This window comes from Harpia harpyja, chromosome 13 (genome assembly GCF_026419915.1).
Source record: "Harpia harpyja isolate bHarHar1 chromosome 13, bHarHar1 primary haplotype, whole genome shotgun sequence".
NCBI classification, from domain to species: Eukaryota; Metazoa; Chordata; class Aves; order Accipitriformes; family Accipitridae; genus Harpia; species Harpia harpyja.
Window position 1 is genome coordinate 34835403 of NC_068952.1, and position 14383 is coordinate 34849785.

A 14383-nucleotide genomic window follows, 5' to 3' on the forward strand; every position below is an offset into this window, starting at 1 on the left:
TGAAGTTTTTGACTTTATATTTATTCATTTGCACTGCTGGCAGTCAGACTGACTTGATCTTAGGTAGGGATAATTAATTCATATCTCCCTTTGCTACATTTGATTCAGACCACTTATACCTACAGTTAGTACAGAAAATCACAGGCATGCTTAAGCAGAAATTAAGAAGGTGAGTTAACATCCTGTAGCGATAAAGTCAGAGGAAGCATTCTTACAAGGCAAAACTTCACTGGCAGTTTGTTATTTCTTCTTGACTTGGCCTTTCCACTGTTTTTTCTGGCAAAAAAAAAAAAAAATCAACAAGCATAAAGTTCTTGGGAAATCTCTGATGAGCTGTTTCTCAAATGTACTTTTTTAGTAGAGCAAACACCCTTCTTACCTGTTGTTTTACATATATACCACAATACTTTTGAAGTTGTTTTATTCCATTGATTAAACAGCAATTCATTTACATCACTTCTATATTTGCACTGTTATTAAGATCACAATGACCACACAGATATTAATTTGTCAAAATAATTGAACCTTATAGTCTAGCAAGTCGTCTTCATCCTCTGCCAAATGGTTTCCAGTCCAGCAAATGAAGAAATTGCTGAGTTTTCTTGTCTTCTACTGAAACAACAAGAGCCAAATGCTGCCTCCTGTGCCACTGGTACTGCCATGAAGCCAGTTACTAAAGCTCCCAACCATCCCTGACATCTCCTCCCTGCTTACATCTCTGCAATTGTAAAAATCCTGTCAACCTCAGAGAGAGACCTGTTGTAAATAAATTAATCACCTTTTTTTTTTTTGCAAGTGAGCCGATGCAGTAAAAACAAGATCATTGCCTCACAAAGCTGCTTTGATCATGCAGTCGATTACTTTGTAAAATGCAGACTGGGATTTCATAAATAATTTTACAGGCAGTAGAGCCTGGTAACCAACCTGCTTTGTTTAATTAACTAATTAGAAACAAAACTGCAGGTGAGCATGTTTTTTTCATTTTAGAAGTGGGTTTTGTGGCTACAAATTAAATTGTTTTTAAGCAATGTGTCTAAACTGAAAAAAATCCCCTTCTTTAAACTGAAGTGAATACATTGGTACAATTGCTTTGCTTTACTTTAAAAGGTAACCTGAATCACCTGAACATAAACTGATGCAAGCTGATATATGACTCAGCTTTTGATGACGAACGAGACTGAAAAAAAAATCCCGGTCTAAGCTGCAATCAAATCAGCAGCTTATTAGTTTAAAGCAGTGAAGAATTGTGCTTTATAAACTCTTTTAGTGCCTTTAAGTCACCTAATATGTAGAGGACTGGTGGAAAGTGTGAGGTTTATCACATGGGAAGTAAAACTTAACTTAAAGGTAGTTCGGTGCTTCTGCTTCTGAACACACCTGAGAAGCAGCTGACATAGGTAAGATCGCTTAGACAAACTTTTGTCCCGTATGATACAGGGGTGGTTAATTGATCCTGTTTTGAGTAAAAGGGAGGTGGGTGAAATGATCCCCACACTACTGAGGTATGCTGTGGCTCCATCTCTGCTGTATGCAGATTTTGGTATGTCCACCACCTACAGCTTTGAAGGCGTGAAAATCGAATCTCTTTTGGCTTTATTTAGTTGAGCTGGTACTATAACACTGCATTGACAGATCCTCGTTCTCAGAAAGGTGTCAGTCCTTTAATCTACTTCTCTTCTTAGGGAACGATGAAGAGAAGATAGTAATAACCTGTTGGCAGCTTGGATACTAGCCTGGGCTGGGGGTCCCTTCAGCGAAGGGAGAGCGCACTCAGGAGAGCCCTTCCTTAGAATGACACTTTCCAAAAGAAAGCTAGATGGAGATTTTCTTCTCCTATTCTTCAAGTTATTAGTTTCTTCCATAAACAGGAGCTTTGATAAGATGCGGTAAAATCCTTAGTACAGCCTCGGAAGGTGAGAAGATTATATTATGTATCAGATTAGTTTTTATCCTGTTTACTTAGTACTTACCTCCAGATAAACAATATCAGAAACAGAGGTGAGAATTCATTCCTTCCCCAGCTCTTTCATATGGGGGAATCTTGAGCAGTAAAGACCCTGCGCAATTTCACTGTGAACATTTTAAAGCCCTGACACTTTCTTTTTAACGGTGTAGGAAACTAATTGTAAGAACTGCTCTAGTTAATGCAGTATTCAGGTCACATAAATCACAAACTCAGAAAACACTTAGGCTGGAGTTTCAGCAGCAACTGCACTTCCTTTGCACTGAGCATTTGGAGTGCTTCTAGTTTATTCTTTGTAGCTTACAATATTGTAAATATTTACCATATTATTTCTGAATTGCCATACAGCTGAGGAAGTACTTGTGCACAAAACGTATCTAGGAAGAGCTACTAAGAGCAGAATTTAATTAGGTGGCAGAATTTTTTGCTATTTCTGTGTCTGATTGCGACCCTGATTTTTTTTTTTCGCAGCTGAATCTGCTGCTTTGTAAACACAGGTGAGAATATAAAAAAAGCAAACGCTATTTTGAAGATCAACAAAGATAACGTATGCTTTGTTTCAGTTCTCCTATCCTTCAAGAATACTTACCATATTGGTCTTTTAAACAATGAGTTGCACTGAGTGTCTTATTCCTAATGTATTTATTTCATTTGCAGTTTCACTGACGGCCTAGAAAGGCCTGTATTTCTTCTTATAAAAAAATTTTTATTCTCCACAAGTAAAGTGGGTCAGCTCCTGTAGCTCTTCTGCATATATTTTGAAATAATTTCCTGCCCAAGTACTGTGTTATTTTTCCCTTGTGCCTCCTCCATCTCTTCTCAATATGTTCTTATTTAAATGTCTTTTAGTATTCAAGAAGTCTGCATTTGCTGAGTGCTGTGTTTTCAGCTCCTATTGTTTCTGCATGAATCTTTTTAAAAGAGTGTGTTGTTCTCCACATGCCAAGAAAGTAAGGGTCCTTCCTCAGTCTGTATCTGTCTGACTTGTCTTTTTCCTCTGGAGCTTAATTGTCCTCTTGCTTGTGTATTTTTGTATGATTCGAACGATAAACTATGGAGGGCATCTGGGATTTTTAAAAGGGCTGGTAGTGCTTCTGCCTTTTTAATCCATCATATTTTCATTTTATACATTTATTTGCCTAATAATATTTCCATTGCGTGGGTAAAGTAGAACTACATCATCTTCAGTCACGTTCACTTGCCCCTTGTTTGCTTTGGAATCCAATTCTAAATTAGTATCTTTTATTAAAACAAAAATTATAATAATAAAACATTATAATGGGACTTTCCAGCTGATGCCACTTTTCTTTGCGGCACTGGAACTTCTCCTTAGGTTTTATATTCTTTTGAAAATCAGCTTTAAATTTGGCTCAGATTTTTTTTTTTAATTATTATTTTATTTTATTTTATTTATTATTACTTTCATGGCTCCAGACACAGCGCTTAAAAGAACTTAAACTTAGAAACTCAGGCATGGATATGAGATACGAGTGTTGCTGCTTTCTAATGTTTCTTCATTTGGTAAAAGAGCTCCTGCTGAATGCTGTTCCTCCTTCAGTGCTTTAAAAGCAAACTCAGTTACATCAGTTATCAGCTTCTTAATCTGACATATAAGAAAAAATGCATTATTCTTTACTGGCCTCATTGACAAATAACAAAAATAGTGATGCTACTAAATGCAGAAATAAAACAGCAATTAAAACAGGGGTTTTCAGACCTGTGTTGTACACAGCTGTCAAATCTCACCTTTGTGGTTCAATTGTGGTGGAACTGTTTTTGTTACAGAATTAGGAAAGCTTCGTCCCCAGAAAACAGGAAGTCCATGGAGGAAAGAGAGTCCTGTGTTGAGCATGTGACCATCTACTACTGTTTTTTCAAAATACGCCTAAACTTTTATCGATGTCACCTTCTTGATGATAGACTCTAGAACCGCACAAATATTCAGTAATTAACACGTCTGAATGCTGGAACCCTGTATGCTTATCATAGTCTGTTGTTTGTATTAATTTTCCTGTAACGCAGAAGGATATTAAAAATCTGACTTCTTTTTCTGTTGTCTGCTATTTAGATATCAGTTATTATCATCTTTCTAACTTGAACAGTTTTGTGAAGCAATTATGCCAAGCAGTAAAAAATAGGAAAAATAGGTACTGTTATAGGTAGTTAATGTGGTCCTATTTGATTTATTCTCTAGAGTGACTAACATTTGCACATTTTGTCAACAGAGTATAATATACTTTACAGCAAGTTCTCCCAAAATCCTGGACTGGATAAAAGACGAATCCATCCAAAAGATACTGCAGCCTTATGCAAAGTGGCATTATATTGAACGTGACCTTGCAATGTTTAACATTAACATAGATGAAGATTATGTTCCCTGTCTCCAAGGAATAACAAGAGCTAGTTTCTGCAGTGTTTATCTGGACTGGATTCAGTTCTGTGCTAGAAAAAGGGTAGAGGTAAGCTTGCATTGGTTTTTTTAGTAGTAGTTGTTTTAATTCTTGGGATAGGAGTTAAATGATGCATGGGTAGTCTTTTGCTTGCTCAGGATTAATACAATAAAATTGATTTCATTTAAGCTGTCAGATTTAACATAAAATATATGTTTTGTGGAATGGAAAAACATATTTTAGAGACTACTCTTGTGCAAAAACTAGAGTTTTAAGGAGCGTTGGTCTTTTAATACAGAACCAATTCCTTATTGTGCACACTTCCAACACAATTAATTTCATCAGCTCTAGAAAGCGTGGATATAACAAGAGCTCGCAGAAGTACTGCTAGAGCAGGCTCCATTCAGGGAATGTCACCAGAGCATTACTGTTCCTTCAGTGTTGCCAGTGTTTGGGTACATTTGCCAAATGTTTGTGACATTTGTGTATCCTTTCCAAAAATTTGCCTATATTTGGGTACAGACTTCAAATGGTAGGGAAGTGCATAACAAACTCACTGCTAGTATAGGTCCCCTCTGAGAGCTCATAATTCAAATGTGAACCATGCCACAAAACCGTGTGAAATTACCTCGCAGCTCTAAAGGTCAAGGGCAGGTTTACAGCTACACATTCACATGCTTTGAGCCACTAAGATTACTGATGGTCAGCAATTATTTATCGGAAATGCACTACTGTATTTCCGTAGAATACTCAAAATAGCCCAGAGGGAGAATACAGTTTCGAACAAGCATATTCCCTTGATTTAATTTTCTGATTATTGCTGATAATGGCAAAAAATGAGAAGTGTATCTTTCCTGGCCACCATGCGCTATTATTTGTGCATTTTTCACTCAGGATCACTGAATGCACATCCCATTTGCTACCACTGACCTTAGCTGGCGTAACATTGCTGAATTTTAATGTTTCTTCTCTGATTCAGTTCCTTCTCATGTCTCTAACCCTGAATACCATTCCACCAGTCCCTCTGCATATCATCACATTGATACTGTTTTCATTGAATTGTCTGAGCCTTCCCCACCATCTCCTCTGACTAGGAATATTTCATCTCTTTTCTTACCCATCTCCATGTCTCAGCTCCTAAGTTCTGACACACAAAGAATTGTATGGTGGAGGGAAACCCGCTGTTAAATGATGCTTTTTCACTTGTTACGTGGCTGAGACTTTCAAGTAGAACACATTTAGGGATGCCCAACAGACTTGAAACTTAGCAGTTGAACTTAAAAGGGCAAACGAATGCCTGCACTAGAGTGCACACACACACGTATATATTTTTTCCATCTTTTTCTTTTACCCCTGTTTTTGTAATTCACTGACTATATAAAGTTCATGAAGGAGATGAGATGTTAAAAAAAGCTTCACTGTACACATAGCCCTGAGAATCAATGTATTTTATAGAAGAAGCTACATTCTCTATTGTAATTGGCTTCAGTTTTAGAGTCAAAGCAAGCTATAAGAAATCACTTATTGCATGGACACGAGTAATAGTCTCTATCCTCTTAAATATTCACATTCGTGAGGGGTTGTTTCAGTTTTTTCCTCCTGCTTGATAGCAAAGTTTTCTTTGCAAAAATTTCAGTAAAGAAACTCTCCTGAGCTGGTAAGTGTAAATGAAATGTTTTGACTGCTTGTTAAAATGTGAGGTCAGTGTCATCAATGGTATACAATTTAGATATATATTGTTATTTACTAAAGGTATGTTCCTCCAAACTTTTCCAAATAGGTTGTTCTTCTGGAATCTGTGGTGGGGTTTTACAGGCACTGTGTCCCAACAAAAGGGGTTTGGCTGCCTCCAGTTGCAGTGTCTCTCAGCGATAAGGAATCTGCTCTGTCTTAGAATGTCAGATCGGGGGGGGGAGGGACCAACCAACCCACAAAAAAAACCCCCTACAATCCCCCCACAACAAAGCTCCCCTCCCTTGGGATCTCACCACCCAAGGTTGAAATGTTCTGTTTCTAGCCAATAGGCAAAATAAGCTTGCATTTTGCAGAAAGCCTCTGATGGTAATGGTCTTCCTTCTTGTTCTGTTTAGTTGCAAAGAATGTTTTTGTGTGTAGGTCCAGGTATATGCAAATTTTATGAATGTTACCATTTATAGTATAGCATTGCTTTTAAAGATGGTATTTGCATTTCGAATAACACGCTATTCTTAAAACTTTGTAGCACCTGGACAGCGATGAGGATTCTCCTCTAGTGACGCTTTCCTTTGCCTTGTGTATACTGGGCCGAAGAGCTTTGGGAACTGCAGCTCACAATATGGCCATCAGGTAGTTTTTAGGAATCCTTTTTCCTCATCTTAAAGCAAAGACCTGTTTGTCTTTTTTCGCTTAATGTGGAATCTCAACAGAGGATTAGATCAAGGTAAAGTCTCTTTCCTCCATAAAATAATTTGTTTTCTGCCATTTCTGGACATCTTTTTCTTTGGTAGTTAGCTAAATAACTAATACCAGTCTTTATTTCATAGGGCAAAGCAGTATTTTGCATTGAAAGAATGGGTACCGATCGTTGTTGCTTGTGTTCACTCATGCCTGGCCTGGCTACTGGAATGATGGCTTCCTCCAGAAGAGGAAGAAACTGCCAAGTCATCTGACATCTAGTTAGCTAGATCATAATAAATCCATAAGGGTCCTGTATTCCTCAGGGCTGTATTCCCGTTCATTGTGCCACTTCATTCTGGTGACTGAGGAAGAGAGAACCTTGCATCTCTTGAAACCACAGCTTTGTCTGTTCTCTGTCTACCTTACTCATTCATTCATTCATTCATTCAAAACACTTCTTCCTAGAAAGTCTGGTTAATTAAAATATGCTTGGTTAAGATTGTTTCTGAATACGCTCTTCTCCTTACATTTTCATTAGGGATTCTTCCATTTTCACTAGGAGTTCTGAGTTGTTTGGGTTTTATAAAGTACCATGTACACTGTTCTATAGATCAGGCATTTTATTAATGAAATAATCTTTATTTTAATAAAGTCTAACTTCTTACCTAATTTTAGATTTTTATTAGACGTATTTGAACTCCCCATGTTCACAGGAGTTTAGTACCAGTAGACAAGTTGAGTAAATAGAGTATCTAAGTGACCTTGCTGTATTGGCACAAAACTGTGAGCAAAGCTAGCTAGCCCTCTATCAACATGCTCCTTAGAGAGGATTTGTCTTACTAACAAGCAAACAAAGACAGCATGTGTGATTTTTGAATGCATTTTGTATTATAAGATAAAACAGTCCTTTTAAATATTCATTCTAGCTTTGTTATCTGTTGAGATGTTTGTAACATTTGGTTTTATGTCTTTCCTTTTCAGTCAGACATGCAGAATGTTTGTGGCCCACATGGCTTATTTCTTGATGTGCTGCTTCTTTCTGCTTTCTAAAGTGGCTTTCGTCATCTCTTTTCTTCTAGTCTTTGCACATTCCCTTCCTGTAGTAGTTTTCTTCTGGGTTGAGTTCCCTCTCCCTTCATTTTCATGCACTCAAATTAGTGTGATGTTTAGTAAGTCACTGGTATTTCTAAAATTGCCCTATTTTTTTGATGATCCAAATTTTAGAGTTTGGGGATGTGGTAGAAAAGTTGATGTGCATTTATGAATTTTTTTGAGAAAAGATTAAAGTGATTTTGATCTGGGCCTGCAATAGATATGTCGCAGCAATATTAGAAATGCATCTAAAAATATCACAAAAGCTTCTTAAAACTGTCATCACGTTGCGTGTACTTTCCACCGGATCTTAATACCTTCATTACAAAGTTTTGGCACTAGGACAGATACAATAATAATGTCACCTATTCATATTGGCTTACATGGTTAGTAGCTAATGCAAAGAGAGAATATTATCAGAGACTTCCTAAAGCTTAACATGGAAAGTATGAATGTTGAGGATAATTATTTGCAAAGTCTTCTGTAAAGATTTTAATAATAATTGCAGGAGTCAGCTATACCATGTCTTTTTGAAATCTGGAAAATTACCAATGAACCAAATTAGTTCCTCTCTTTCGGTGAGTGGACACTCCATACTTAAAAATACTTTTCCTGAGGAGAAAAAGTCTGTAGAAAGGCAAAAAATGCGATAGTCATATGCAGTGCACAGCTCTGTCCCTGTTTTTCTGAATCTATTCTATATAATTCTATATCTTTAATTAAAGTCCTGGTTTTCTTTTTATTGAGCAAGTGCTCCAGGGCAGTATTGAGTCATTGTATTTTTAAAATGTATTTTGTGACATAAAAGGGATTAAGTGGAAGCTTCTGTCAGTATCTTTTTCAGTGCTACTTCACAAAAGTTTTCCCTAGAAAAGTTTCACTGTGGAAAAACTGTGTCACTTACCCACCTGGTTAAATTACCTTTAATACATTTCAACTGTCAGAAAGATTTGGAGGGAAAAAAAGGAATCTGAGTAGCACAATTCAAGTTATACATTGCTACAGCTACAAAACATGACTTTAACTTGTGAAATACGTTTATTCTTGTCTTAAGGAATTTATATATTTATTTTAATTGACAAAAACAATTTAGTAGAAATTATTAACTAACAAGCAAGGTAACTATCCCCTGACATCAAGATCTTTATCAACAAAAATCCCCCAAATACATTCACTTCAGCACAAAGGGCAGTTCTTACTGTACTTACAGTGTTTACTGCTTCATGCAGATTTTCACAACTTATGTATACACAAAGAAGCAGTAAGTCAGTGAGTCTCCACTAGGAATACAATTACACAGCATGCCAGGGGGAAGGAGACTTCATCCAACGCATGCAATGCTGCTGAGGCTAGAAGGAGATGTTCCTGAGGGTTAACTTTAGGTGCCGAAGGCAGGTCTCCCTCCCCTGTCTCTGTGTTTGATGGAGATACAGCAGCTCGTATGGAGCTTGATTTAGAGCGTTATTGCTGGTCCTCGCCCCCAGTTCTGCATTCAGTCAGATGGGGGAGAAGTACTTAAGGTCCTCAGAAGCTGGAGGAATGGTTCCTTAGGTGATGCTTCACAGTCCTTTCCCTTGAAAAGGTGTCATGATATTTTGGGGACATTTTGGAGCCTACTTAGAGGCACTTAGAAATGACCTTGAACTTCATATCAGGACTTGCTATTAATTCTGGCTGTGAAGCATCTTGCGTACAACATTCCTAGAAGTTTCGTGATCAGTTTGCGATGTAATGGCCAGATAGGCATTGTAGTCTTCTCCTCACGCTTATTTCTATGAATAGTTTCATATATGTCCAGTGTGAGCAAACTAGCCCAGAACCTGTGCTCTGTGGTCCATGTTTTGTTCTCTGGGGCCACTGTGCAGGTAGTAGGAAACTTCTTCCGGACTAAGTCTAGCCCCTGCTGCGTCGTGAGGAGTGACAGTCATCCAGCTGCTGCACAGAAACAGTAATACAAAGGTGATGTTACACTGAGCTGTGCACTACAGAACTGAGATTCAAGTTTACATTGTGTATGTAAACTATCAATTTGCACTCATGTACACATGATTTTGTCTAATCTATTAATCAGTGAATGTCACTGTGTAAACCAAGATTTTAAATGCTCTTATATAATGTATGTAAATAATTATTCAGTGTACCTGTTCATGTAAATGTCAGTAGAAACCCAACATTAACACTAGATTACACAATAAATGCATTCATTAAGAAGGCAGAACATTGCTATGCAAATCAAATGCTCTTTTAAACTGTCATTAGGAGGCATCCTGCACAAAATGCAATTTAAGGAACGACATGACATTACCATTCATTTATTCAAATGAGTGATATGTTTAGGTGTGCATTTGTAAAAAATTACTTAACAATCCTATTCAGCCACTAGACCTACTAATAAGTAAATGTTTAGTATACGTTTCAAATTTGGAGAAATATAAAAATCCCTTAATAAAGCATCTCTCATCAGATACTTCCAACACTACCAAGCCTGGATGCTCGGGTCCCCTCAGCTCCCTCTGGGTGGTATCCCTCAGCGTGGACAGAGGGTCACTCCAAGGAATGGCTCTGCCTGGACATGGCACCACAATGCTGCAGGTGATGCTGCATTGCTAGTGGGAGTTCAAGCAGACAGTGCAACTTTGCCTGCCAGAGCTGAGCAGAGCAGAAGCAGGGGAGAAAAGTTTGACTCTTAGCTCACCACCACTGTCATCTAAAATATCAAATTTAGAAGGGTTGCCATTGAAAATACTTTATTCAGGTGAGCTACGACATTCAGGTCATTACCAGCTCACAGGCATGCATGTTTCTTTATTGCTTAAATAAATTTACAGTTAACATTGGGAAAGGTCTATAAACTGCAGACAGAGGATGGGTTTTGGTGTGCAAAATACAGAGACATTCACCAGCTCATAGGTCTTCATCCATACTGTTTTCAGGCTTGCATCAAATGGTTTTAGTTTCAGCTGTTGGAGCAACGCAAGGAGTGCAGTAGGAGGGAGTATTTGCTTTGGCTCCGTTGCCCTCCCTCTGGTATTTGTGGTGCTACTTAATCCCCTCCTTTCTGCACATTCGAGGGGCCGACGGTTCCCACACACTTACTAGTCTTGTTCTAAAATAGTTCACAGTTGTGACAGCAGCTTTTCGGGTTCTTAGCTCAGACGGTTAGAAATGTTGCCAGAAATAGTAGTTATGTCTCTTCCTGATTAACATCGTTTCTTTGGCATGTGAATTTACCTTAACTAGTTTTTAAAATATTTTGAACAAGCCTGTAACTACAGCAGATTACCAACTGAGGTATGGTAAAACTGGGCCAAGAAAGCAGCAACAACCTTGAGTCAGGCCTGAGATCAAAGCTGTTGGCTTTACAGCTTCCTTATAATCTCATTAGAGTCTTCAGCAGAGAGCATAACAATGGGAAGAATAACAACAGCTGTATCTTATGTGGATTAAGGGCTTCGTGTTACAGACGTAATGGCTCGAGATAGTGTCACATTATAGGCAGAATGTACCCAAAAGCCTCATTACGATTGGCAGGAGAATAAAAGATGTCCATGGTTTTGTGAATACAGCAATCTCCTCCAGACCTCTCTGGTGGAAAATACGATATATAAAATAATTGACTCTCAGCCTCTCACAACTACTGCCACCACTGCTTTGTTCCTTGTAGCAGTCATATTTGTTCTTAAAAATGCTGGTTAGAGAACTTATTATGCAGAGGGATGAGAAATGGATGAGTCTTCCCTAACTAAGCACAGTGAGAGCTGTACGTGCTTCCCTCCGCTCCCTCTGCTGATGCTCAGCTGCAGTGTGCATAGCTGTCCTGGTCCTGGCCTTGCTTTCGGCAGATACTGCTGTTAACAGCAGCCTGTTTAGCATGTGCTGATGCCTGTAAGACACTTTGATGCGAATGCAAACTCTGTCTGCTCTGGTGTTCAGATTTGGCTCCGAGAGCCTCTAATGATGTAAAAAGCAGGTCAGTCTCCTGCCTACTCCTCCCTTCATCCCAGCCAACTTTTCAGAGCAAATTCAGGGGGTGTTACGTGGGGAAAAACTACACTACAGATCATTCAGTGCGTAGTTCAGGGTAGATTCTTCAGTTTCATCCTGGGAAGAATATTTAGATATAGAGGTATTTTTTCCAGGCAAGGATTCAGCTGTGTATGCTGGATATTGTCTAGTGGGTGGGTGAGTGAAAGGACCCTTCCTGATTTCTAGCCTTTTCAAAGGAGACGATAGTCACATATTTCACCACACTGGCTGCACCCACTATTTTTTTTTCCCCTAACTGGTTTATTCTAGGGCTTTCCAAGCTATTAAGCAGGATTTGGGTATATTATCATTTTCTAAACTGTGGAGATGATTGATTGAAAGTCAGTGGAGAGCAGGACCCATTCCTTGAAGACACATAACTCCCATTGAAATCAGTGCTTGAAAGTTTTGAAGATCTGAGTGTGCCTGTCTCACATAGGCATGTTTTAATACGTAACTTAGTAGTAATAAATGCAAATCAGTTAAGAATTCACAAGAGCTTCCCCGTACTCTTCATGTTCCCAGCAGCGACAGCAGCCCTGCCTTCCTGACTGGCCTGGGTCCCACCGATTAGTTGATTTGTATTACACGGTGCTTTCGTGGAGAAAATCGGTATCCAGCTGTTTTCCTGGTAACAACATATGTATCTTTCCATTTTAATTTCTAAATCATGCTACCCACCAAGGGCAAAATTAGAATGTGTCTGAGCTGAAGATAGGCCAAGCAGTCTCCCAGTCGCTCTTCTCCCTCTCTCAGAGAAGAGAAAAAATTTAAAAGTTTTTTTTCCTTTCCTAAAATAATTAAGAAAGCTCAATTACGTGGAAAGATTGTGTGTTCTCTGGAGAAAGCCTGAGCAGTAATGAAAACCACCAACATCTTAATGCAGCTTCTCCTCAGAGCCTTTACAATCTGAACAAATCAACTGTTGGAAGAGTGAGTAAAATCTTGGCAGGTAGATGAAACCATGTCCTGTGGGTTTGCAAGAGATGCCTGTTTTTAACAGATGGTTCTGTTTTCCTCAATTTTGAGATTACTTCTTCAGAGCAGCATTGGCATGGCAGTCCTGCTATATAAGTATTATACAAGTGGCTGTGGTGTCGTCGCGGGAAGCTCGTGATTTGGGGTGAAGATTGGAGCTGAAGGCTGGTTGTTTCCCTTCACAAAGCCCTCGTGCAACCATTTTCTAACAACTACTCAATTTTGTACCTTTTACCTTTTGCTTAAATCTCAGGTCCAGGCAAACCATCATCCAAGGTCAGGCAGAACTGGTTACATCTAGTTTCTTATATTAGAAAAAAGAAGCCCAGTGCATATTTGCTTTAAGGCTCATTGTTTCCCTGTGAAATGCCTGTCATTTGATTCATGCTCTCACCCAGTTTACTGAACAGTTCCTGAAACTTGGTATTCTTCTTAGTACATCTGGTTTAATGTTCACGTCTGGGTTTGAGTTTCATGACAAAAGTCTCGGATTTGCTGAAAATATTTTTTACAGCTGTTTTTTTGTTTGGTTGGGTTTTTTAATTTTTACCTTGCAAGGAGAACTGCTAAGAGTAACAGGGCCAATCAATAAACTTTCAAATGAGGGGGCAGCTTCTGCTGCCTGCACAGGGATTGCAGAGCAGCTGGCACTCTTTGACCCGGTCTCTTTGGCACAGCCACAGAGTAGCAGCACCCTGAGGCACCCCGTGACCCAGCCACCCATCCTTAGGATATCCTTTGTTCCAGGTGCCACACTTGTTTCGTGGCCAGTCGTTTACAATTCAAGCAGAAGGAAAACCACTTACCCTGAGGAATGGTTTCTCATTAGAAATAGGCGATGTGACCCCTGCTTTATACCCACCGTGGAGCTCGCCCCGCGCCGGAGGGACACCGGTCACTGCGCAGCTCAGCACGTGGCCGGCAGCTGGTGGGGGTCCATACGGCTCGGTGAGACAGGAATGACTTCTGGGAGTGACTGCAGCCTTTCTCTTACAGCTTGGACTCTTTTCTTTATGGGCTCCATGCACTGTTCAAAGGAGACTTTCGGATAGCAGCAAAAGATGAGTGGGTCTTTGCAGACATGGATCTATTGCACAAGGTTGTTGCCCCAGCAATCCGAATGTCTCTGAAGCTACACCAGGTACAGTCTTTTTTTAATTTTTAACTTTTACTACTGCATCTGTTTTCTTAGGGAAACACAGGAAACCTTAGAAACTGTTCAAAGGAAAAAAACAAGAGGGAAATGGAGTACTTCTTGCCTTATTCTGAGAAACTTCCTTAACCAAAATGGAAAAGCTTGGCCTTTATTTATTTTGCATTCACTTGATCTCCTTTTCTGTACCCCCTAGCTGCCCATTTGAAACCATTCATATTGCAGAGCTTGACCCTGCTTTTTTCACCAAAACAAAACTGACGGTCATGTCGTGTTTTATATGCGTGGATACTATAAAGATGGTTCCTAGATTGAAAAGAAATACCTTGATTAGACTAATTTCATTGCTAATTTATCAATCCTTTTGTGAACAGCAATACACATGTAACGCTTCCATATGTTAAA

The 14383-nt window shown here is 39.0% G+C and overlaps 1 protein-coding gene and 1 long non-coding RNA gene across 2 annotated transcripts in view; one reads left to right on the plus strand and one right to left on the minus strand.

Moving 5' to 3' along the window:
- PCNX2 (pecanex 2) overlaps positions 1-14383 on the plus strand; it is a 164927-nt gene that overhangs the window by 138950 nt on the left and 11594 nt on the right. Inside the window, exons 27-29 of the mRNA XM_052805317.1 lie at positions 4189-4422; positions 6575-6678; positions 13822-13966. Coding sequence (XP_052661277.1) covers positions 4189-4422; positions 6575-6678; positions 13822-13966 — 483 coding nt within the window. The remainder of the gene's footprint in view (positions 1-4188; positions 4423-6574; positions 6679-13821; positions 13967-14383) is intronic.
- LOC128149845 (uncharacterized) lies at positions 8841-13845 on the minus strand. Its single transcript, XR_008237875.1, has 2 exons — positions 13632-13845; positions 8841-9756 (listed from the first exon to the last, which is right to left on the minus strand). It is a non-coding gene; the product is annotated as an uncharacterized LOC128149845 (long non-coding RNA).